This window comes from Oncorhynchus mykiss, chromosome 9, assembly GCF_057628025.1.
Source record: "Oncorhynchus mykiss isolate SJ-2025 chromosome 9, ASM5762802v1, whole genome shotgun sequence".
NCBI classification, from domain to species: Eukaryota; Metazoa; Chordata; class Actinopteri; order Salmoniformes; family Salmonidae; genus Oncorhynchus; species Oncorhynchus mykiss.
This window is the reverse complement of record NC_143030.1, coordinates 14,395,568-14,421,093: the sequence shown is the minus strand read 5'-3', so window position 1 is coordinate 14,421,093 and position 25,526 is coordinate 14,395,568. Positions and strand designations below refer to the sequence as shown.

Genomic DNA, 25,526 nt, shown 5'->3' with positions numbered 1-25,526 from the left:
GGCTGAAAAAATAACCTCTAAAAATGAAACCTAAATTAAGCATTCATACTAACAGTAGGGTGAGTTTTTACAGTAGGTAGGGAGTTAATAAATTCCCAAAGTCAAACTGAAACTTCAGCTGAAACATCAATAGAGAGACTTTCAGCACTTGTCTTTGAAGTTGATTTATTTTATAACAAAAAGAATTGATACTGTATATAAGACCTCAAAAACATGAACATGATAGGTGACCAAAACCACACTACTACTAACACTACCACGACTACACTCACTAACTGTAGGGTACCACACAGCAGTACTACCACCACCACGACTACACTCACTAACTGTAGGGTACCACACAGCAGTACTACCACCACCACGACTACACTCACTAACTGTAGGGTACCACACAGCAGTACTACCACCACCACGACTACACTCACTAACTGTAGGGTACCACACAGCAGTACTACCACCACCACCACGACTACACTCACTAACTGTAGGGTACCACACAGCAGTACTACCACCACCACGACTACACTCACTAACTGTAGGGTACCACACAGCACTACTGAAGAGCTGCAGTCTTCACTGCTGTGTCTTTCAATCATTTGATGTCCAAGACTTTAAGGTTGATGTAAACTAACCTAACTGGTGTTTTATTTATTTATATATATATATATATAATATGAATTGAATATGGAGTCCAGAGTGTATTACAAATGCTTTCACTTTCCTGGAAGTCGAATCGTCATTTTTATTTTAGGAACATTCCATCTCCAACATCTAAAAAAGTGTGGATGTCGATTTCCAATGAAATAAACAAGTCATACAGAGACTATATGGCAATTTTCAATCTTTTCAACATTGTCTAAGCTGCAGGTTGGTAATGAATAGTAGTGTGAGACGGATGCAAAATGCAGCGGTAACCTTCTCAAAATACACAGGTTTCCCAGAAATTCTGATCGGAGGATTTCATGCTTTATTCCCTCACGATTCTGGGAGTCTTCGCAACCGAGATGTCGGGAAAACCTGAGAATTTTGAAACCTTATGTGAGACTATAGGAAGGGGGTAGAAAACAAGTTGTTCTAATGGTTTGGTGACGAAGCCATGGCTGGACATCTTTACGAGGGGAGGTTGGATGCCGATGGACCTTTTTCCTCGTCGTCTGGAGGGCAGGCTACAAAATCAGCCAACATGGACGCCATGACTTCTTCATCCAACTGAGTGAGTGTGAGAGAGACGGACGAGACAGAGACAGAGAGACAGACGAGACAGAGAGCCAGACGAGACAGAGAGCCAGACGAGACAGAGAGGAAACAGAAACACAGGTTAGATTTACATTATTCTGTGGCTAAGGAACTGGACAAGTCATTAACTAGCATTTTGTATCTTAAAACAGTTGTTGTTTTGTACTCTGGATCTGAAATTATACAATGACTTGAGGTTAAAGTGCTGTCAGCTTTAATTGAGGGTATTTTCATCCATAACGGGTGAACCGTTTAGAAATTACAGCACTTTTTAATACATGGTCCCCCACATTGTAGGGGACCAAAAGTATTGGGACAAATTCCCTTCTGTTTATTAACGTTGTCAAAAGTTTAGTATTTGGTCCCATATTCATAGCATACAATGATACATCAAGCCAGTGACTCTACAAACTTGTTAGATTCATTTGCTGTTTGTTTTGGTTGTGTTTCAGATTCTTTTGTGCCCAATATAAATGAATGGTAAATAATGTATTGTGTCAATTTGGAGTCACTTTTATTGTAAATAAGAATAGAATACATTTCTAAACACTTCTATGTTAATGTGGATGCTACAATGACTACAGATTGTCCTGAATGAACCGTGAATAACGATGAGTGAGAAAGACTTACGGAGCTCACTGTATCTACACACAAACCATGTCCAAGGAAGTCACTCATGAGAAAATGTGTAGGTTGTAAAATCAGCTAAAAGGCTTGGAATGTGAATGGTTAAAGATGGTCTGAGAAAGAGTTCTTACCTTTTTCTTCTCTGTGCCCTGTCCTGTTCCTTCCTCCTCTCCCTCCCTCTTCCTCTTCATCCCTCTCCCATCCTCTTCTCCATCCTCCTCTCCCTCTTCTCCTCCTTTCTCTCGTTCAGGCTCCTCCCCCTCTGTCTCGCTCGGAGCAGCTGATGGCTTAACTTCCTCTTTAGCAGACTCCCCGCCCTGTTTTGCTGGTTCTTCTCCCTGATTGGACGGCTGGTCGCTGCCGCCCACCCTCACTTCCTGTGCAGACTCTGCCTCCTGTTTGTGTTGAGGGGTGGGGCCTTCAGAAGAGGGCGCTGCCTCTGGACGATCAGCTCCCTGCTGCTCACATGACCCCACTTCCTGCCCATGCCCCTCCCCTAGCTCCTCCCTCTCTTCCAGAGCTCCGCCCGTCACACAGAGAATCTGAGGCATTGTCGGGTCGTTCATTCCATCAGCGTCATCCTCTTCTCCTTCCCTCTCTTCCTCCAGCACACCGATGCTCTCTACCTCCTGAGCCTTCACCCCTTCTTCCCCGTACACCCTTCTGTTAGTCCCCAGCTCCTCTATACCTCCTTCCATCTCTCCCTCCACACAGAATCCGCCCATCCCTTCATCCTCCGGCACTTCTCTGAGCACCTCTCCTTCCTCCCTCCCCATTCCTCCTCTCCTCCCTTCTCTGTCCAACGGCCTGATCTCTCCCTCCTCTTCTTCCTCCTCATCCTCCTCTTCTTCCTCCTCCCCCTCTTCCTCCTCATAGTCATCAAACTCTTCTCCATAAAACTCTTCTTCTTCATCGGGGAAATCGCTCCCTTCTTCCTCCTCTTCTTCATCCTCCAACCCCTCCTCATCCTCCTCCTCTCCCAGCTCATCCTCATCCTCCATCTCTTCATCCTCCTCCTCTTCCTCATCAGAGCTGTTGATATTAATAACAGAATGATCTTCCTCACTGGCCTGTTGCTGCTGTAGGGCTCTGCTGGGCTGAGCTAGCTGGTTCTGGAGCATCTGTAGACAGAGGTAGAACACTTTAAAAACATCTGTCGGATCATGTTGTGAAACAAGCAATGCATAGTGTAGAGAACCATTGTACCACATATCTTTTAAATAACCCAAAATATAGTATTTTCAGCTATTTAAATCTGGTGTACCAAACCGGACGTAAAAACGAAACTTAAGGGGGGAAGCATAGAAATAGTGCACATAGAACAGTTCTACCACTTCACAGACTTGCTTTTAATGAGATATCTATAACTCACATTTCTTTGTGATTTTACCTGTATGGGGAGACCCAGTGGCGTGGGCTGACCTGGGACTGGTGACTGGCCCTGAAGCAACATCTGCTGGAGCTGGGCTCCAGGGATGGAGTCAGCCCCAACTCCTAGCCCCACAGAGGGAGCACCGAGCTGGGTCACGCCGGTGGAGTTGAGGGGGGGAACCAGAGAGGCTAGTGGAGCTGGAGGGAATGAGTTGATGGAGTTAGGAGCGGAGGAGGAGGGGAGGAGAGGGTGAGGGAGGGAGGTGGAGGGGAGGTCATTGGCGAGGGGGAGGGAGATGTCACCGCCTGGGTCGTCCCCTGGACCAGGTATGGGGAGAGTGACCCCACCTGGTACTAAGGAAGACACGGGGAGAGTGGCCACGGTGCTGATGCCATCTTGGTTCTCTAACATCAGCATCCCCCGTGGGAAGATGACAACACTATCGTCTGAGTCGCTCTCCAGTGAAATCTCCACATCCTCCGCTTCCTCTTTATCGTAACGGATGAAGACGGGTCTCTGGCCCTCTGAGAGCCCCAGCCCTGCCAGCTCGCCCTGATGGGGGGAAAGGAGCAGGTCTCCTGGGGTAGAGCCCTGGCCAGAGAGCCCCGGAGGAACCAGAGACAGGTGGTTGTCCAGGGAACCTAGGAGGGTGTGGCCTAGGCCGAGTGAGTGTCGGCCTGGGAAGGGCCCTCCGAGGAGAGTGGGGAGGGTGAGGCTGGAGGCCTGGGAAGGGGTGAGGAGGGAAGTGGCAGGGCTGGGTTTGAGGGTGAGGGGGGGCAGGGGGAGGCAGAGGGATGGGGTGCGGGGGTGGAGAAGGGAGTTGCATATGGTCAGGGCCTCAGTGCAGAAGGAGGAGACCTGAGGAGAACAGAGACAGATGGAGAGTAAGATCAGTAAGCAAGTGCATTCCAAAGGTCACTATTCCAGTACATTTCACTATGGACAACAATTTGCCTGAGCTAACAAAAAGGAGAAAATACATTTTCCTAGAGTATCTCTAAACCTTTCTAACTAGTCAACAGCCTGAGTGTAACATGACACCGCATAACTCTTGTTGACTCTCCCAAAACATTAATTTTATTCACAGTTAACTTGATTGCCGACAGTTTTCCTTTTTCAAGACAAAACCTGATTGCTGACCTGCAAAACATTTTTTGGGACTATATCAACAGTGGACGAATTAAACAAATACCAAAAGATAGTTTTTGGGTAGCGTTTTCCTTTAAATATAATGCATTCGGAAAGTATTCTGACCCCTTCACTTTTTCTACATTATGTTACAGTCTTATTCTAAAATGCATTAAATTAAGAAAAAAATCTCACCAATCTACTACACACAATAATGACAAAGTAAAAACAGGTTATGTATTTATTGCAAACAAATTTTAAAAAACTGAAATACCTTTAAATACCTATAAGTATTCAGACCCTTTGCTATGAGACTTGAAATATACCAGCAACAGTGTGTGAAAACCTTGTGAAGACTTACAGAAAACATTTGACCTCTGTCATTGCCAACAAAGGGTATATAATAAAGTATTGAGATAAACTTTTGTTATTGACCAAATACTTATTTTCCACCATAATTTGCAAATAAATTCATAAAAAATCCTACAATGTGATTTTCTGGATTTTTTTTCTCATTTTGTCTGTCATAGTTGAAGTGTCCCTATGATGAAAATTACAGGCCTCTCATCTTTTTAAGTGGGAGAACTTGCACAATTGGTGGCTGACAATATTTTTTTGCCCCACTGTAAGGTCCTACAGTTGACAGTGCATGTCAGAGCAAAAACCAAGCCATGAGGTCGAAGGAATTGTCCATAGAGCTCCGAGACAGGATTGTGTCGAGGCACAGATCTGGGGAAGGGTACCAAAACATTTCTGCAGCATTGAAGGTCCCCAAGAACACAGTGGCCTCAATCATTCTAAAATGGAAGAAGTTTGGAACCACCAAGACTCTTCCTAGAGCTGGCCATCCGACCAAACTGAGCAATCGTGGTAGAAGGGCCTTGGTCAGGGAGGTGACCAAGAACACAATGGTAACGACCACAGAGCTCTAGAGTTCCTCTGTGGCGATGGGAGAACCTTCCAGAAGGACAACCATCTCTGCAGCACTCCACCAATCAGGCCTTTATGGTAGAGTGGCCAGATGGAAGGCACTCCTCAGTAAAAGGCACATGACAGCCCTCTTGGAAGCACCTAAAGGACTGAGAAACAATATTTTCTGGTCTGATGAAACCAAGATTGAACTCTTCGGCCTGAATGCCAAGTGTCATGTCTGGAGGAAACCTGGCACCATCCCTACGGTGAAGCATGGTGGTGGCGGCACCATGCTGTGGGGATGTTTTCCAGTGGCAGGGACTGGGAGACTAGTCAGGATTGAGGGAAAGATGAACGGAGCAAAGTACAGAAAGATCCTTAATGAAAACCTGCGCCAGAGTGCTCAGGACTTCAGACTGGGGCGAAGGTTCACCTTCCAACAGGACAACGTCCCTAAGCACACAGCCAAGACAACGCATGAGTGGCTTTGGGACAAGTCTCTGAATGTCGAGGCACAGGTTGGATGGGCAGCAACGCTCCCCATCCAACCTGACACGAGCTTGAAAGGATCTGCAGAGAAGAATGGGAGAAACTCCCCAAATACAGGTGTGTCAAGCTTGTAGCATCATACCCAAGAAGACTTGAGGCTGTAATCGCTGCCAAAGGTCCTTCAACAAAGTACTGAGTAAAGGGTCTGAATACTTATGTACATACATAAAATGGATTAAAAACTTGTTTATGATTTCTCATTATGGGGTATTGCGTGTAGATTGAGGGGAAACAATTGTTTTTAATCCATTTTAGAATAAGGCTGTAACAATATGAGGAAAAAGTCAAGGGGTCCACAAACCCCCGAGGTGCCTTATCGCCATTGGTTACCAACGTAATTAGAGCAGTAAAAATAAATGTTCCGTCATACCCGTGGTTTACGGTCTGATATACCACAGCTGTCAGCCAATCAGCATTTAGGGCTACAACCACCCAGTTTATAAATGTTATACCAGTTAGTGTGTGTGGTGTAGTTGTGTGTGTATAGTAGAATGTTTGTATTTCAAGTGTAATTGATGAGGCAGGAGAAATGTTTACTTGGTTGCTTAAACACAGACAAACAAAACAAAACACCAGGACATCGACAGAGCCGTGTGTGAGAGTCATAAATATAGCCCAGTCCATACCTACTCTTCCTCCCTCCCTCCATACCTACTCTTCTACTCACTCACTCTCCCTCCCCACCCTTCTACTCACTCTCCCTCCCTCCCTACATACCCTTCTACTCACTCTCCCTCCATCCATACCCACCCTTCTACTCACTCTCCCTCCCTCCCCTTCTACTCACTCTCCCTCCCTCCCCTTCTACTCACTCTCCCTCCCTCCCTACATACCCTTCTACTCACTCTCCCTCCATCCATACCTACCCTTCTACTCACTCTCCCTCCCTCCCTCCCCTTCTACTCACTCTCCCTCCCTCCCTCCCCTTCTACTCACTCTCCCTCCCTCCCCTTCTACTCACTCTCCCTCCCTCCCCTTCTACTCACTCTCCCTCCCTCCATACCTACCCTTCTACTCTCCCTCCCTCCCTCCATACCTACCCTTCTACTCTCCCTCCCTCCCTCCCTCCATACCTACCCTTCTACTCCCTCTCCATCCCTCCCTCCCTACCTACCCTTCTACTCCCTCTCCATCCCTCCCTCCCTACCTACCCTTCTACTCACTCTCCCTCCCTCCCTCCCCTTCTACCCACTCTCCCTCCCTCCTTACCTACCCTTCTACTCCCTCCCTCCCTCCATACCTACTCTTCTACTCACTCTCCCTCCCTACCCTTCTACTCACTCTCCCTCCCTCCCTCCCCTTCTACCCACTCTCCCTCCCTCCTTACCTACCCTTCTACTCCCTCCCTCCCTCCATACCTACTCTTCTACTCACTCTCCCTCCCTACTCTTCTACTCACTCTCCCTCCCTACCCTTCTACTCACTCTCCCTCCCTCCCTACCCTTCTACTCCCTCCCTCCCTCCATACCTACTCTTCTACTCACTCTCCCTCCCTCCATACCTACCCTTCTACTCTCCCTCCCTCCCTACCCTTCTACTCCCTCCCTCCCTCCATACCTACTCTTCTACTCACTCTCCCTCCCTCCATACCTACCCTTCTACTCTCCCTCCCTCCATACCTACCCTTCTACTCCCTCTCCATCCCTCCCTCCCTACCTACCCTTCTACTCACTCTCCCTCCATACCTACCCTTCTACTCACTCTCCATCCATCCCTCCCTCCCTACCTACCCTTCTACTCACTCTCCCTCCATACCTACCCTTCTACTCCCTCTCCATCCCTCCCTCCCTACCTACCCTTCTACTCACTCTCCCTCCATACACTTCTACTCTCACTCTCTCCCTCCATACCCTTCTACTCTCACTCTCTCCCTCCATACCCTTCTACTCTCACTCTCTCCCTCCATACACTTCTACTCTCACTCTCTCCCTCCATACACTTCTACTCTCACTCTCTCCCTCCATACCCTTCTACTCTCCCCCCCTCCCTCCATACCTACCCCTCTACTCTCCCCCCTCCATACCTACCTACCCTTCTACTCTCCCTCCCTCCCTCCCTCCATACCTACCCTTCTACTCTCCCTCCCTCCATACCTACCCTTCTACTCTCCCTCCCTCCCTCCATACCTACCCTTCTACTCTCCCTCCCTCCCTCCATACCTACCCTTCTACTCTCTCTCCCTCCCTCCATACCTACCTACCTACCCTTCTACTCTCCCTCCATACCTACCTACCTACCCTTCTACTCTCCCTCCATACCTACCTACCTACCCTTCTACTCTCCCTCCATACCTACCTACCTACCCTTCTACTCTCCCTCCATACCTACCTACCTACTCTCCCTCCATACCTACCTACCTACCTACCCTTCTACTCTCCCTCCATACCTACCTACCTACCCTTCTACTCTCCCTCCATACCTACCTACCCTTCTACTCTCCCTCCATACATACCTACCTACCCTTCTACTCTCCCTCCATACCTACCTACCTACCCTTCTACTCTCCCCCCCTTCATACCTACCCTTCTACTCTCCCTCCCTCCCTCCCTCCACACCTACCATTCTGCTCTCCCTCCCTCCCTCCATACCTACCCTTCTACTCTCCCTCCCTCCATACCTACCCTTCTACTCTCCCTCCCTCCATACCTACCATTCTACTCTCCCTCCCTCCATACCTACCCTTCTACTCTCCCTCCCTTCATACCTACCCTTCTACTCTCCCTCCCTCCACACCTACCATTCTACTCTCCCTCCCTCCACACCTACCATTCTGCTCTCCCTCCCTCCATCCTACTCTCCCTCCCTCCCTCCTACTCTCCCTCCCTCCATACCTACCCTTCTACTCTCCCTCCCTCCATACCTACCCTTCTACTCTCCCTCCCTCCATACCTACCCTTCTACTCTCCCTCCCTCCATACCTACCCTTCTACTCTCCCTCCCTTCATACCTACCCTTCTACTCTCCCTCCCTCCCTCCCTCCATACCTACCATTCTACTCTCCCCCCCTTCATACCTACCCTTCTACTCTCCCTCCCTCCACACCTACCATTCTACTCTCCCTCCCTTCCTCCACACCTACCATTCTGCTCTCCCTCCCTCCCTCCCTCCCTCCTACTCTCCCTCCATACCCTTCTACTCTCCCTCCCTCCATACCTACCTACCCTTCTACTCCCCCTCCCCCCTACCTACCCTTCTACTCTCCCTCCCCCCTCCTTCCATACCTACATACCCTTCTACTCCCCCTCCCCCCTCACCTACCTACCCTTCTACTCTCCCTCCATACCTAAAGGCTGCATCCAGTGTGTGTGTGTTTGTGTGTGTGGGGGGGGGGGGGTCCCTGCCTGTGCAGTACCTGCATGCATATTTCCCCCTACCTTCAGGCTCCTATCCCTGCGTCCGTGACTGAGTATGGACACCGTACAGGTGAGGGGTGGGGGCCATCGAGGTGGGGGCACTAGGACCAGGGCTAGGAGCAGACGGTACAGCTCCCTACGAGGGAGGGCACTACCGTATTGACCACTAACACCCCCAGCCCCACAGTCTCCCCCATGCTGCTGCTGCAGGCGTACACACAACGGGAGGACGACATCGTGGAGACGCTGGGGGAAAAGAGAGAGAGAGCATTAACACACACAGTATCATAAACACTATGGGGAAGGTTTATAGAAGAATACCACACACACACACTATCATAAACACTATGGGGAAGGTTTATAGAAGAATACCACACACAGTATCATAAACACTATGGGGAAGGTTTATAGAAGAATACCACACACACTATCATAAACACTATGGGGAAGGTTTATAGAAGAATACCACACACACACACTATCATAAACACTATGGGGAAGGTTTATAGAATACCACACACACAGTATCATAAACACTATGGGGAAGGTTTATAGAAGAATACCACACACAGTATCATAAACACTATGGGGAAGGTTTATAGAAGAATACCACACACAGTATCATAAACACTATGGGGAAGGTTTATAGAAGAATACCACACACACTATCATAAACACTATGGGGAAGGTTTATAGAAGAATACCACACACACACACTATCATAAACACTATGGGGAAGGTTTATAGAATACCACACACACAGTATCATAAACACTATGGGGAAGGTTTATAGAAGAATACCACACACAGTATCATAAACACTATGGGGAAGGTTTATAGAAGAATACCACACACACACACTATCATAAACACTATGGGGAAGGTTTATAGAATACCACACACACAGTATCATAAACACTATGGGGAAGGTTTATAGAAGAATACCACACACACACAGTATCATAAACACTATGGGGAAGGTTTATAGAAGAATACCACACACAGTATCATAAACACTATGGGGAAGGTTTATAGAAGAATACCACACACACACACTATCATAAACACTATGGGGAAGGTTTATAGAATACCACACACACAGTATCATAAACACTATGGGGAAGGTTTATAGAAGAATACCACACACACACAGTATCATAAACACTATGGGGAAGGTTTATAGAAGAATACCACACACACAGTATCATAAACACTATGGGGAAGGTTTATAGAAGAATACCACACACAGTATCATAAACACTATGGGGAAGGTTTATAGAAGAATACCACACACACTATCATAAACACTATGGGGAAGGTTTATAGAAGAATACCACACACAGTATCATAAACACTATGGGGAAGGTTTATAGAATACCACACACACAGTATCATAAACACTATGGGGAAGGTTTATAGAAGAATACCACACACAGTATCATAAACACTATGGGGAAGGTTTATAGAAGAATACCACACACACACACTATCATAAACACTATGGGGAAGGTTTATAGAATACCACACACACAGTATCATAAACACTATGGGGAAGGTTTATAGAAGAATACCACACACACTATCATAAACACTATGGGGAAGGTTTATAGAAGAATACCACACACACACAGTATCATAAACACTATGGGGAAGGTTTATAGAAGAATACCACACACACACTATCATAAACAATATGGGGAAGGTTTATAGAAGAATACCACACACACAGTATCATAAACACTATGGGGAAGGTTTATAGAAGAATACCACACACACAGTATCATAAACACTATGGGGAAGGTTTATAGAAGAATACCACACACAGTATCATAAACACTATGGGGAAGGTTTATAGAATACCACACACAGTATCATAAACACTATGGGGAAGGTTTATAGAAGAATACCACACACACACAGTATCATAAACACTATGGGGAAGGTTTATAGAAGAATACCACACACACACAGTATCATAAACACTATGGGGAAGGTTTATAGAATACCACACACAGTATCATAAACACTATGGGGAAGGTTTATAGAAGAATACCACACACACACAGTATCATAAACACTATGGGGAAGGTTTATAGAAGAATACCACACACACACACACACACACACACACTATCATAAACACTATGGGGAAGGTTTATAGAATACCACACACACAGTATCATAAACACTATGGGGAAGGTTTATAGAAGAATACCACACACACAGTATCATAAACACTATGGGGAAGGTTTATAGAAGAATACCACACACAGTATCATAAACACTATGGGGAAGGTTTATAGAAGAATACCACACACAGTATCATAAACACTATGGGGAAGGTTTATAGAAGAATACCACACACAGTATCATAAACACTATGGGGAAGGTTTATAGAAGAATACCACACACAGTATCATAAACACTATGGGGAAGGTTTATAGAAGAATACCACACACAGTATCATAAACACTATGGGGAAGGTTTATAGAAGAATACCACACACACTATCATAAACACTATGGGGAAGGTTTATAGAAGAATACCACACACACACACTATCATAAACACTATGGGGAAGGTTTATAGAATACCACACACACAGTATCATAAACACTATGGGGAAGGTTTATAGAATACCACACACACAGTATCATAAACACTATGGGGAAGGTTTATAGAAGAATACCACACACACACAGTATCATAAACACTATGGGGAAGGTTTATAGACTAATACCACACACAGTATCATAAACACTATGGGGAAGGTTTATAGAAGAATACCACACACAGTATCATAAACACTATGGGGAAGGTTTATAGAATACCACACACAGAACTGACCTTGTGTATGTCTTCCTTCAGCAGAGTTCCACTGGTCAGTATGATCTGTCTCAGTGCTGTAAAGGAGAGAGTCAATGGCCCTGTACTCTCACCACAACACGGCTAGTCAAGATATCATTCACCTGTGATTGTCTGTAATGCTACAAATCTTCACTGGCAACATGACTCAGAAAAATAAAATTAAAAGACAACCAAAATCATTTATTTAGTTTACACTTCTCTAAAAATGTAACTGCATGAGATAAACCCCCGCCCCCTCACCTCTGAGTGCAGACACGCATGTGTCCTGATTGGCCAGCGAGTCTCCTTTCCTCTGCAGAGAGGCTCCGCCCCCGTTGCCCATACCCAATCCAGGCTTCCGGCTTTTAGGGCAGGGCTTGCTGGAAACCAGATCAGCCACTGTCGACTGGCCCGCACGGAGCTGAGGAGGGGTGGAGAGCGAGAGAGAGAGCGAGCGAATGAGGTGGAGGGGGAGAGAGAAGAAAGGAGGGGGATAAAAAGAAGAGACAGACAGTGAGGCATTAGGAGGGTGAGTGAATAATGTTGACCACAAGCAGTGCACTACATAGGGAACAGGTTTGATTTCAGACAGAGCCATAGTAATGACCATCCTAAGCTTTCGCCATTCCAATAAACCAATCAGATCTTATCACCCTGACAGAGTCCGCTCCCGGCGTGATGTCACCCAGCAGGTGGGCCAGTAGGATCTCGGAGTGGGTGGGGCTTCCCTGCAGCACACCAGCTGAGGCTCCTCCCACCTTGACCCAGAGTTCTAAGGTTCGGTACAGGGACACTCGCACTGCACTATGGGTCAAAGTAGAAACACACAGGAAACCAATTAAAAGATTTTAAAAGTGTGCGTGTGTGTGTGCGCGCGCATGTATGCGTTGTAAGTTACCTGAATGCTCGCTGTTGTCCCAGATTGGTTTCAGGTAGAGGGGTCCAGGCAGACAGAGTCTGAGAGAACAGTCTCTGTAACATACTTGAGTACTGCACCAACCCACTGCCTACACTGAGGAACATACAGCAGTGAGTAAGAAGAAATCAATCACTAAGTCCATCAGTCCACCAATGAATAAAACACACCCAATAAAACACTTTTACTTTAAAAGCCAGCACTGGGGTAGCCCGAGTACCAGATCTGTATGTGTTGTCATGCCAACTCATTGCTTGACGACAAAATGACAGAAATGGAGTTGGCATGAGCACAACAGATGTGTTCTGCTGCATTACGGAGGTCGTTGCCTAGGCAACCAAAAACACATTTCCTTGTTTTCAGACAGGTTTTGACTAGATAGGATACAGCTTGTCAGATTTGACCCAGCTAGCATTTGGGTTGCCTTCAGTAGAGTACTTACGCTGTGATGAGAGCATGCAGAACCTTTACAGTATGGTTGTGTATGGAAGGTAACACCAGCAGTCGCACAGACCCATCACCTGTTACATTCTGGAAGGCAAGACACACAGAGATACACTAGTGGTCATACACCAACTACACGGTCGCTCAGTTCTTGTACTTTCTGGAAGTCAACTCACTATGCTCTTGGAGCTGACGGCCAGGGCGCGACAGACCAGGTTGAGAACCTGCTGTACAGGCAAACGCACTGCAGAGGCCGGGTCCACACTGAGAGAAACAAATCCCTGTCAAACACTCATCACTTACATAAACAAAATGGTACTTTTTTTACTTGGAAAATATACCTTTTGGTTCAAATAGAAGGGTAGAGAAATAAAGGTCAGAGTGTGTATGTTTGAGTGTGTTAAAATATTATATACACTGGAGGAAAGTGCACCTACCCGAGGGTGTGTTTGAGTGCCAGGCAGACACCTCTGTATCTGTGTTGGAGCTGGAGGAGGACGAGGGGGTCCGTGTCGTCCAGGGGAGGGTAGGGTAGCTCTACACCTGGCCCCTCATACGGCACCATCCCTTCTAGACCACAGGAGAGAGAGAATCACATCAGATACTCATGACATGCATGGACCATGTTGTTCGAAGATTTCAGTTCATAGAAGTGTTCTTTTACCTGACTCTGTGCTATGGTAGAGCTGTGCCAGCATGCCATTGGCCGAGGCCAGCAGGCAGTGAAGCTGATTGGTCCATCCCTCGGCTCTACGCCCACCTCCCCCTCTCTCCAAGACTCCGCCCAGACAAGGCAGACGACCATAACACTCACACGCCACCTCTTGGACTTCAGGGATGACACTGTCCATTTTGGATAGGAAACAGGCACCCAGCTTGTCCTGTTGAAGACTAATTGTCAGTGAAGAGGAAATTCCACAGCAGTGGAAGGGCAGTGAAAATAGATTTTTTTAAAACTTGTTCAAATGTGTATTTGTTTTTTTCAGGGGGGGGTTACAGGTATTTTATCCATTTCAAATGGTAAGTTTATAAAACATGTAAGCTGTCACTCAAAAGAAGAAAATAAAGGGTAAGAAATAAAGCTGAATAATAAATTCTGTATAAACAGGAAAACAAAACATAAAAAGAAGTGGGCCTCCATCCCTAAAATGTCTCGAACCATCACTGGCCATGATATCGGTAAGAGTACGTATTCCACATTTGGACCAAAAGGCCACCATCCAGATGGCATTATTGTGTTATTGTTTTTAAATGTTGCACCCAATAGAAATGATGTGGTCAATAATAGGACCAAAGGTTAGTTTACATTGTTTAAGGGCAACATCATTGGAGACCAGTTCTTCCAGGGCCATAAGAGACACCAGATCTCTCTTTATACTCAGCCAGGGGGCAGAAGAGTAATGTCTAAACCAATTTAGGATGGAGAGAAATTCTAGTGCCTGGAAATACAATTTAAAGTTTAGTCCTCCAACGTATTTCCCTCTTTGCAAGTGTGTTACTTTTATCCGGGTTCGCTTATGTGTCATATACATTTTAAACCGCATTATGGGATGTTATCCTAACAGCCAGAAGGGGGACTGAGGTGGAATTTTATTGATTTGAGCGTTCTAGGAATCTATTCCCAAATACCTCAAACGGGAAACGATTGAGATTCCATAAGTAGAGATGGAGCCCTCCATCGGGGAATAGTAGGGCAGATTTGGTTAGATGTATCTCTCTCTCAAATGATAAAATACAAGTATTAATACCAATGCCTTTCAGCCCTTAGCCTTCATCAGAGTGGTATACTACAAAGCAGGATCAATGGTTTAGCTGCTAACTTGGATAAACAACCAGAAATAACTACTGATTTTGGGGTTCATTGAGAAAGCTAAACTTGGATATCTGTTTTTGGTTGTTGATTTAATTAGACCATGCCCGAGATAAGCTTATCTTACAAAAAAAAGTTATTTCCTAACATTTAAGCAAGTTAGCTGGCTTGATCCTGCTTAGTCGTATACCCCTCAGGGTGTCTTCATAAGAACACCAATTGGCAGAGACAGAAATACAACACAGCGTCTCCTAAACAAACAGAACACGAAAAGACAAGCATCTCATTTGTAATCTAATGAATGTGTGATGTGTACTACTCACCCTCAGGGAGCCACAGGCTCTGGGGTAGAAGGTCATACATGCAGTCATCCCCTCCATGGCCGCTAGGTGAAACTGGCAGAGACAAAAACAAGTGTTTTCCAACCTGTAACTACAATTAGGAGTGTGGCGGTAATGAACTAACGCCAGCCAGGTTATGGTCATGCTACTGACTGCTCTGTCACGGTAATTGTCCGTTAATTAACATAAACACATTTAGCATCTCCTGGTCTTCACACATACAAGCCACTGATGCACACCTTTGGAACATCTACATTTTTTATTTTTTTAAGTTTAAAATATATATTTATTCTAAAACATCACAAGAAACACGTTATTTATTTTAGTCAGAAAATGTATTTTAGAAGAACAGAATGTGAGTTGTCCTACTGCATGTTATCTGGCTATGCTCCCTGCCATAGGCTGTAGGCTTGTTCATTTAGCTGATAAGATATGCTGATAAGTCCTGTGGCATTAATTTATATTAAGAATAATAAAATTGAACTTAGCTGAATAAAATATAATTGATATTTTTCCCATTCCGGAGCGGGTGGCTATGTTGAGTGTAAAAGTGATCATTTGAAACAGGTCCGATACACTAGATTTAGAGTTCCTTGGCAACTTTAGTTGTGACTGATACAAACCTTCGGAAATAACCATATGTGTGCTGCATGAAGCGACTGTAGACTAGTGACTAAATAGAGGAAATAAAAGTGGTCGCTCTGTTCCTCGTCTCAGGCTGCACAGCTGTCCTCTCATCAAGTGATCATATTTTCACCCATTAGACTATTCTCAATTTAAATTGCGTCTTTACTAATATGTCAAATTTGTTTCGATTTTAGAATGGCCCATTATCAAATGGGTAGGAAAGGGGCAGGGGGGAAAATGCATGTAGCGAACAGCAAAATAGTGAATGGAGGCCGCTTTCCCACAGTTTAATGTGTCACACCGAGTGTGTCAGCAGTTCCTGCAAGAGGAAGGCATTGATGCTATGGACTGGCCCGCCCGTTACCCAGACCTGAATCCAATTGAGCACATCTGGGACATCATGTCTCGCTCCATCCACCAACTGTCCAGGAGTTGGCGGATGCTTTAGTCCAGGTCTGGGAGGAGATCCCTCAGGAGACCATCCGCCACCTCATCAGGAGCATGCCCAGGCGTTGTAGGGAGGTCATACAGGCACGTGGAGGCCACACACACTACTGAGCCTCATTTTGACTTGTTTTAAGGACATTACATCAAAGTCCACAATGAATTTCAATAGAAAACTTGAAAAATAGACAAGATCCTGCAACCATGGAGAGGTAACTACCTACCTGTCTATTGAGGGAAAAACTGCCCTGATTAACTCCTTAGTTATCTCAGTTTACTCACTTATGGCGCTGCCTACTCCCGATGATTTGTTTTTTTCAAATCATATGAGGAACAAATATTTTGCTTTATCTGGGACGCTAAACCAGACAAAATAAAACGTGCCTATCTATATAATGAATATGAATTGGGTGTGTTGAGATTATTAGTAGATTATTAAGAAAAGCTCACTGATTGTTTTTGCCTTTGTGCAGATTGCCATGTCTCATTTTCAACTAATTGAAAATGATACTTTGAAAAAAGTATCTCTTTTTCAAACAAGCAGAGCTGGATACGAGGAGGCGGGTGGCAGCGGGAGGAGGAACTGGTCTGTCTGTATACCATTTTCATTTGAGGACCAGGATGTTGACAACTGTGCCAAACAGATTGCAAAATAGTTGGGAAGAAATTTTTTTATGTACCGATTCCATGGTACATAAATATATAAAACAACGCAAGATTCAAGACTTCGTGCTTTTCAGCTACAATTATTATATAGAATTCTTGCCACCAACAAAATGTTGAATATTTGGGGCATAAAATTGTCGAAGCTCTTCAGATTTTGTTGTAAGGATACAGAATCAATAGACCATCTATTTTGGCATTGCCCTCAGGTAGCCTGTTTCTGGTCTCAGGTTCAGGAATGGCTGAAAATGCATAGCATTGATCTAAAATTGACCCTAGAAATAGTACTGTTGGGAGATCTGGAGAGACTGGGTCAGTCAATTACTAATATACTAATACTCTTAGTAAAAGTATTAATCTTCAACTCGCAATCTGTGGATTCTATTCGATTAGATAGATCGAAATTGTACATTAAACATCACAGTATAGTTGAAAGATGTGTTGCGTAGAAACCCGAAGTGGGTGGCCAGCAGAGATAGATGGGATGGTAATGTTTTAAAAAGTCTAATAAATCATAATAAAAAGTACATTTGAATGACACTAAGTGGCAGTGTTTTTACAACTAATGTCGGTTTGCCTGAGGCTGATGCCATTCAGGTGTTTGTACACATGCATATACACACACTCATTCAAATAAACACATACAAGAACACACACATTTATAAAAAATAAAAATTATATTTTAACTAGGCAAGTCAGTTAATTAAGACCACATTCTAATTTTCAATGGCGGCCTAGGAACGGTGGGTTAACTGCCTTGTTCAGGGGCAGAACGACAGATTTTTAACTTGTCAGCTGGGGGATTCAATCTTGCAACGTTCCGGTTACTAGTCCAACGCTCTAACCACCTGCCTTACATTGCACTCCACGAGACTGCGTGGCAGGCTGACTACCTGTTACGCGAGTGCTGCAAGAAGCCACGGTGAGGTGCTAGCTAGCATTAAACTTATCTTATAAAAAACAATCAACCTTAACATAATCACTAGTTAACTACACATGGTTGATGATATTACTAGTTTATCTAGCGTGTCCTGCGTTGCATATAATCGATGCGGTGCCTGTTAAATTCTCATCGAATCACAGCCTACTTCGACAAACGGGTGATGATTTAACAAGTTCATAAGCGGAAAAAAAGCAATGTTGTTGCCCCAATGTACCCAACCATAAACATCAATGCCTTTCTTTAAAATCAATACAAGTATATATTTTTAAACCTGCATATTTAGTTAACATTGGCTGCTAACATGACTTTCTTATAACTAGGGAAATTGTGTCACTTCTCTTGCGTTCGTGCAAGCAGTCAGGGTATATGCAGCAGTTTGGGCCGCCTGGCTCATTGAAAACTGTGTGAAGACCATTTCTTCTTAACAAAGACCGTAATTAATTTGCCAGAATTGTACATAATTATGACATAACATTGAAGGTTGTACAACGTAGCAGCAATATTTAGACTTAGGGATGCCACCCGTTAGATAAAATACAGAACAGATTCGTATTTCACTGAAAGAATAAACATTTTTTTTCAAAATTATAGTTTCCAGGTTTGACCATATAAATGGCCCAAGGCTCATTTCTGTGTGTTATGTTAGGATTAAGTCTATGATTTGATATTTGATAGAGCAGCCTGACTGAGCGATGGTAGGTAGCAGCAGGCTCGTAAGCATTCATTCAAACAGCACTTTTGTGCGTTTTGCCAGCAGCTCTTCATTGTGCTTCAAGCATTGAGCTGTTTATGACTTCAAGCCTATCAACTCCCGAGATTAGGCTGGTGTAACCGATGTGAAATGGCTAGCTAGTTAGCGGGGTGCGAGCTAATAGAGTTTCAATCGGTGACGGCGCTTGCTCTGAGACCTTGAAGTAGTTGTTCCCCTTGCTCTGCAAGGGCCTGCGGCATTTGTGGAGCAATGGGTAACGCTGCTTCGAGGGTGGCTGTTTTCGATGTGTTCCTGGTTCGAGCCCAGGTAGGGGCGAGGAGAGGGACGGAAGCTATACTGTTACAATACTAAAGTGCCTATAAGAACATCCAACAGTCAAAGGTTAATGAAATACAAATAGTATAGAGAGAAATAGTCCTATAATAACTACAACCTAAAACTTCTTATCTGGGAATATTGAAGACTCATGTTAAAAGGAACCACCAGCTTTCATATGTTCTCATGTTCTGAGCAAGGAACTTAAACGTTAGCTTTCTTACATGGCACATATTGCACTTTTACTTTCTTCTCCAACACTTAGTTTTTTCATTATTTAAACCAAATTGAACATGTTTCATTATTTATTTGAGGCTAAATTGATTTTTTTTAAATGTATTATATTAAGTTAAAATAAAAGTGTTCATTCAGTATTGTTGTAATTGTCATTTTTACATTTATTTGTTAAAGTTTTTAAAAATCGTCCGATTAATCGGTATTGGCTTTTTTTGGTCCTCCAATAAATCTGTTTCGGCGTTGAAAAATCATAAACGGTCGACCTCTACTACCAACACATGTCCAGAGTGCATAAGAGGAGATTACCGTGACTCAACAGTCACCTGGAATTTGACTGTGGTCATGACTGACGGTGTGGCGGAAATACGGTCACTGCAACAGTCCTACCTACAATCTGAAACATTCTACAACAAAATGGAGCAGATTTTGCCACCATCACAATTTGCTTCAAATGGTATCCTTCAGCCTACGCAATTAAAGCGTTAGTCTTACCTCAGACTTGAGGCCTAGCAGGGAGGTGAGGATCCCCAGGATAGAGTTGAGGCCCACCTCCCTGGCCAGCTCAGGTAGCTGGGAGGAGTACTGGAGCAGGTCCTGGAGAACACCCACCGCTAGCTGGATGGACGGGAGAGGGGCCTGGGACTGAGAGAGAGAAAAAAAATTAAGTGTGAAAAGAAATACATTTAGCCCTCGAGTTGAAGACCATAGCAAAACATTAGCATTATTGCAAAACATTTTTCAAAGGAAAACTCTAGGAATCAAACGAAGCCTACTCGAATTTGTCCAATAGAAACTCTTGTTTTTAAATTTGGAGTAGACGCTTTCCGTTGCAAAACGTTTTGCTACAGTCTGCGACTAATCGATACACCCCAGCTCTTTCTGACGTCCCCATGATTTCAGATTAGAAAGAGGTGTTTTATTTATTTGTGTTGTGCAGGTTTGATTTGTCTCATTGTGAATGTTTTGGACCAATGTAGTTACTAGTTACAGTACCTGTGTTTCTAAATCGAGGGGTGTACTTATTACACCGATTCTGTTGCAAAACATTTAGTTTTAAATTGGACATATTCAGGTTGATCCTCATTTTATTAGGTTTGTGCTGTTTGCATCCGTTTGGTTCTAAAACAATAAACAATTACCTTTGCAAGAAGTAATGAATACACCCCAGATGTTTGCCACAGGTGTGTGTTTATGGTGAAAGTCTACAGGTGTTTCCAGTCCATACACGTGTGTCTTACCTGTATGACCTGCTGTAGGGACCTTAGCCAAGACAGACAGTGTTGCTGGAACACATCGCTAGAACTATCCTTGACCAACACTGACAGCAGACACAGGCCCTCAAACCTGGTTTTGCTGTTTCCGAGTTTGGCATTGCTGAGTCCCACGAGACCACCAACTGCTGCCGAACTCTGGGGGTTAGAAGCGGAGCGAGAAGTAAGAGACAGGAACCAGGCGATCGACCCTACTATACACACTTTAGAAGCAAAACTTCAATAGAGTTAGCTATGTAGCAAGCTATATAGCTATGACACAACAGTAAACGGGAAAACAAAGACTAGCACGAGTCCATTGCATTGAAACAGATGCTACGGACTGGCGCCGATGGGATGCTGCCATCCGTAGCTACTTCCAATAATAGCTGGCTAATTTTACCTGAGTCGAAACCACTCCATGCTCCCGGTAATTTGCTAAAAGTGCAGGTAAATATTCGGGCCGCTGCTCTTTCAGAACAGACAACAGACCCTCGGTTAACCGCATATTGGCGGGGCCATGCATCCAAGCCGCTGTTGCAGCCATCTTGCCACTTCGCCACGCTACAACGTCATCATTGTACGACGGAAATATTTTACGCACCTAATGTGTTGACGTTATTTCTATGCGCCCTTTCTCAGAAGGGCTTTTGATGATGTTCGCTTTCTTTAGTGTGTGGTTTTGACACGAATGAGTTTGGCAGCATTTTGGATTAATGCATTGAGTTAACAAACTGTTAGCTACGATATTGTGCCGTAGCCGTTTCTGTGAAGTTTCGTGCTCTGATTATATTACTCCCAGTGAGTGAAAGTGATGGCGAATGACCGACTGAGAGCTTTGGAGGAGGTTGAGAATCAAATTGCAACGATTCTGCAGTGCGCCGGTTAGTAGCTACCGTTACTTAGTGTATAACGTTATCCCTACCGGCAGCAACAACTGTTCAACTACTCTGTAATAAGAAACACGTACTTAGCTAGCTATATATTCCCACTGGGCACAGACGTCAGTTCAACGTCTGGTTTTGATTTACATCTGTTACACCTGGTTGAGTGAAATCAACAAAACATTTCACAATGTAATTGTGAATTCTGACTCCTGCAGGTAACATCGCCTGGAGATGTTAAAGACAAGCACAATGTCAGTATCTGTACGTAAATACATATATGCCTAATACTGTTTACTGTGTTAATCTTCTCTAGGTAACATCGTGTTGGAGCTGTCTAAAGACAAGCACAATGCCAGTTTCCTGGACAGACAGCTTAGTCAGTTTACTGGCTCGGTCAGCAGAGTGGAGACTGAACTCAGCTCACAGATCAAATACCTCACACAGGTAGGACAAAGAAGAAACAGACACACAGACTGACACAAACATGCGTGGCCTTGCACACAGACACACACACACACATATGGTGTGCCACACCGGGAACTGAAACATAGAAATGTAACTTGCCAGTGTAGATATGACTCTAATTATGTGACTACACTATAGCCTATTGGCTTTTCTAAGTACAATAGTAGCATAGATTCTTTCTGCATCAAAGTTATGCATATTTCACATTCACCTGGTAGTGTAGCATTCTGCTAGTCAGAACGGCCCACATTCACCTGGTAGTATAGCATTCAGCTAGTCAGCACAGCCCACATTCACCTGGTAGTGTAGCATTCTGCGAGTCAGAACGGCCCACATTCACCTGGTAGTATAGCATTCAGCTAGTCAGAACGGCACACATTCACCTGGTAGTGTAGCATTCTGCGAGTCAGAACGGCCCACATTCACCTGGTAGTGTAGCATTCTGCTAGTCAGAACGGCCCACATTCACCTGGTAGTGTAGCATTCTGCGAGTCAGAACGGCCCACATTCACCTGGTAGTGTAGCATTCTGCGAGTCAGAACGGCCCACATTCACCTGGTAGTGTAGCATTCTGCGAGTCAGAACGGCCCACATTCACCTGGTAGTGTAGCATTCTGCGAGTCAGAACGGCCCACATTCACCTGGTAGTGTAGCATTCTGCGAGTCAGAACGGCCCACATTCACCTGGTAGTGTAGCATTCTGCTAGTCAGAACGGCCCACATTCACCTGGTAGTGTAGCATTCTGCGAGTCAGAACGGCCCACATTCACCTGGTAGTGTAGCATTCTGCGAGTCAGAACGGCCCACATTCACCTGGTAGTGTAGCATTCTGCGAGTCAGAACGGCCCACATTCACCTGGTAGTGTAGCATTCTGCTAGTCAGAACGGCCCACATTCACCTGGTAGTGTAGCATTCTGCGAGTCAGAACGGCCCACATTCACCTGGTAGTGTAGCATTCTGCGAGTCAGAACGGCCCACATTCACCTGGTAGTGTAGCATTCTGCGAGTCAGAACGGCCCACATTCACCTGGTAGTGTAGCATTCAGCGAGTCAGAACGGTCCACATTCACCTGGTAGTGTAGCATTCTGCGAGTCAGAACGGTCCACATTCACCTGGTAGTGTAGCATTCTGCGAGTCAGAACGGCCCACATTCACCTGGTAGTGTAGCATTCTGCTAGTCAGAACGGTCCACATTCACCTGGTAGTGTAGCATTCTGCTAGTCAGAACGGTCCACATTCACCTGGTAGTGTAGCATTCTGCTAGTCAGAACGGCCCACATTCACCTGGTAGTGTAGCATTCTGCTAGTCAGAACGGCCCACATTCACCTGGTAGTGTAGCATTCTGCTAGTCAGAACGGCCCACATTCACCTGGTAGTGTAGCATTCTGCTAGTCAGAACGGCCCACATTCACCTAACTGAACACTTACATTTCTCCCTTTCACACACTGCCTTCTCTCTCTCTCTCCCCTTCAGGTTGCCACAGGCCAGCCCCACGAAGGCTCCACATACTCAGCCAGGAAGGACTGTCAGATGGCCCTGAACAGAGCAGAGTACGCCAGGGTCAAACTGGGAGAGCTGGGACGCACCTGCGAAGTCATGCTGGATCCACAACCCTGAGAGAAAACAGTCACACCAGAACGATGGTCGGGAGAGCGCAGTAGGTGGACGTTTCCATGACTTGTCACCGTGGTGTGTTAGCACCACCTGCCGCAGAGAGATGGGGTCTGAAATACTTTGGTTTTGTTTTTCATTTTTATATGATATTAGTCAGAATATGTATCTGGCTATGTTTTGTAATAAAGTTAGTGTTTCATTACATTTCCCTATTTGTTTGATACATTCCTTCATCTTGTATACACACAGTACACACAGTACACACTAACAAATAAACACACTGAGACCTGTTTTGTATGTTAACTGTTTTTAAAAATGTACATTTTCTAAAATGCAGTACAAAATAAAGAAGCGACATATATTCTCCAATGCTTTTAAACTTTTTTACATGTTTTTATTCATTGTGATTTTGTTCAATTTTATTGACTAAAATAACATATTGCTTATACAGTATCTTGGTTTCCTTAATAACAATATACTTTGTCTTACTTTATCTGTGAATTTATTAAATTATCAGGTAGCGTTTTAAGTATAGTTCTTTATGAATCTCAATTTTAGCAGTAGTAATAGTTGTAGTAGCTTAAAATTGTCCTTAAAAGAAAATAGAAATCTTGACTCAATAGTTACACAATAGTCTACAAACCAACATGATTCTGTGCATTTCCATGGATACCTCAACTAAGGTGGAAGGGGGAAAAAAAATAGAAGATCTTTGTTTTTAAAGGGGAAGTTAAGTATTTTACTGAGTGTTTAAGATGGTTCCTCAACCTAAAAGGAGTCTATGGGGAAACTAATCCACGGCTAAGTTGCACTTGAAGTTTTTTTGTTTTTCGCTACACTTGACCGGGTTTACAGACCGACGAAGACCATCCCCATTCAGATTGACAAACAAAGGAAAATCTGGTAACACAACTACCTGAAGTGGTTTCTTGCAAAGTCTTATAATGCCTTATAAAACATTCATAGCACCTCATGATGCAGTCATAAAACATGATATAACTGAATATTAAAGCTGCCACAAGAGGCCCCCTTAGCTGTGACATCATCAATATATGACAGCCTTTCATGCCTTATTTCCTTTACACAGTTTCATCATCCATTGTGGCTGTTTATAAGGGTGCTATGAAGGTTCATAAGGCATACTGCTTCATAAGAGGCCACTTTAAATACAAAATAGCTCATTGTAACATTTACATGGTCCCTAAGAGAGCTTCTGGAGGTTCTGAATGTTCTACATCACTAAATTGTTCATAATGTTTTAAGACACTGCATTTTTAGAATGCCATGCGTCGATCCATTCATAACATGAACACAGTGTGACGTTTATTACCTTCTTATGAACCTTTATAACCTAATTGTGAAGCTTCATGTCTAGTGTGTTGTGATTGACATCACACCCATAGAAATATAATTACAAGAAGGGAAATAAACATGACTTGAATGGAGATGTCAATTCTAGAAATTCTCTTTCTACGATTACACCCTGTTCCTATGACATCATCATCTGGGTGTTAGTAACAGTATGGTGCATTCAAAGGGGTAAAAAATAATGTGCAATATTGTTTGTTATCGTGACTATCAATATAAATCTCATTAACCATGGACAATTGTTGATGGGTTTACACAAGTTGAATGAGGCCACACATTTCATGTTAAGAAAGAACATTATTGTCATTGAAAAAAAATGGCGACGGCTACAATCAATTCAACACTTTTCATAAGAAGAGGTGATCAGTGTTGTTACATTGCATTTGCTGGCTTGGTCATTTGTTCCTCTTGGCTTGCCATAGTTGAAGCTTGTCCTGCTTTGAAATGGTACATTAGGTGGGT

General features: G+C 44.3%; 2 protein-coding genes across 3 annotated transcripts; one reads left to right on the top strand and one right to left on the bottom strand.

Annotated features, from left to right (window-relative positions):
* Positions 1 to 148: 148 nt before the first annotated feature.
* LOC110531447 (proline-, glutamic acid- and leucine-rich protein 1) lies at positions 149 to 21,360 on the bottom strand. 2 transcript variants are annotated; one of them, XM_036987325.2, is made up of 16 exons: positions 21,130 to 21,360; positions 20,715 to 20,885; positions 19,969 to 20,118; positions 15,518 to 15,589; positions 14,049 to 14,265; positions 13,822 to 13,954; positions 13,561 to 13,648; positions 13,383 to 13,471; positions 12,923 to 13,036; positions 12,678 to 12,828; positions 12,286 to 12,445; positions 12,025 to 12,080; positions 9,199 to 9,423; positions 3,254 to 4,093; positions 1,995 to 2,984; positions 149 to 1,209 (listed from the first exon to the last, which is right to left on the bottom strand). In XM_036987325.2, the coding sequence occupies exons 1-16, from the start codon at positions 21,271 to 21,273 to the stop codon at positions 1,111 to 1,113; spliced, it is 3,699 nt and encodes a 1,232-aa protein (XP_036843220.2). In that variant the 5' UTR covers positions 21,274 to 21,360; the 3' UTR covers positions 149 to 1,110. The 2 variants fall into 2 exon arrangements, with proteins under 2 accessions (XP_036843220.2, XP_036843221.2); XM_036987326.2 differs by having other exon boundaries at positions 13,822 to 13,951; positions 21,130 to 21,314.
* Positions 21,280 to 24,065, top strand: LOC110531450 (mediator of RNA polymerase II transcription subunit 11). Its single transcript, XM_021614655.3, has 3 exons — positions 21,280 to 21,610; positions 21,927 to 22,057; positions 23,556 to 24,065. The coding sequence occupies exons 1-3, from the start codon at positions 21,541 to 21,543 to the stop codon at positions 23,697 to 23,699; spliced, it is 345 nt and encodes a 114-aa protein (XP_021470330.1). The 5' UTR covers positions 21,280 to 21,540; the 3' UTR covers positions 23,700 to 24,065.
* Positions 24,066 to 25,526: the final 1,461 nt, after the last annotated feature.

What these genes read in the sequence shown, in the direction of transcription:
- LOC110531447 (XM_036987325.2), bottom strand. Translation starts at nt 21,273, where the DNA reads ATGGCTGCAACAGCGGCTTGGATGCATGGCCCCGCCAATATGCGGTTA. An exon ending in ATGCGTGTCTGCACTCAGAG is followed by an intron (nt 12,081 to 12,285) that starts GTGAGGGGGCGG and finishes TCTCCTTTACAG; the next exon opens with CACTGAGACAGATCATACTG. An exon ending in CACTGGGTCTCCCCATACAG is followed by an intron (nt 2,985 to 3,253) that starts GTAAAATCACAA and finishes CTCTGTCTACAG; the next exon opens with ATGCTCCAGAACCAGCTAGC.
- LOC110531450 (XM_021614655.3), top strand. Translation starts at nt 21,541, where the DNA reads ATGGCGAATGACCGACTGAGAGCTTTGGAGGAGGTTGAGAATCAAATT. An exon ending in AACGATTCTGCAGTGCGCCG is followed by an intron (nt 21,611 to 21,926) that starts GTTAGTAGCTAC and finishes AATCTTCTCTAG; the next exon opens with GTAACATCGTGTTGGAGCTG. An exon ending in AGATCAAATACCTCACACAG is followed by an intron (nt 22,058 to 23,555) that starts GTAGGACAAAGA and finishes TCTCCCCTTCAG; the next exon opens with GTTGCCACAGGCCAGCCCCA.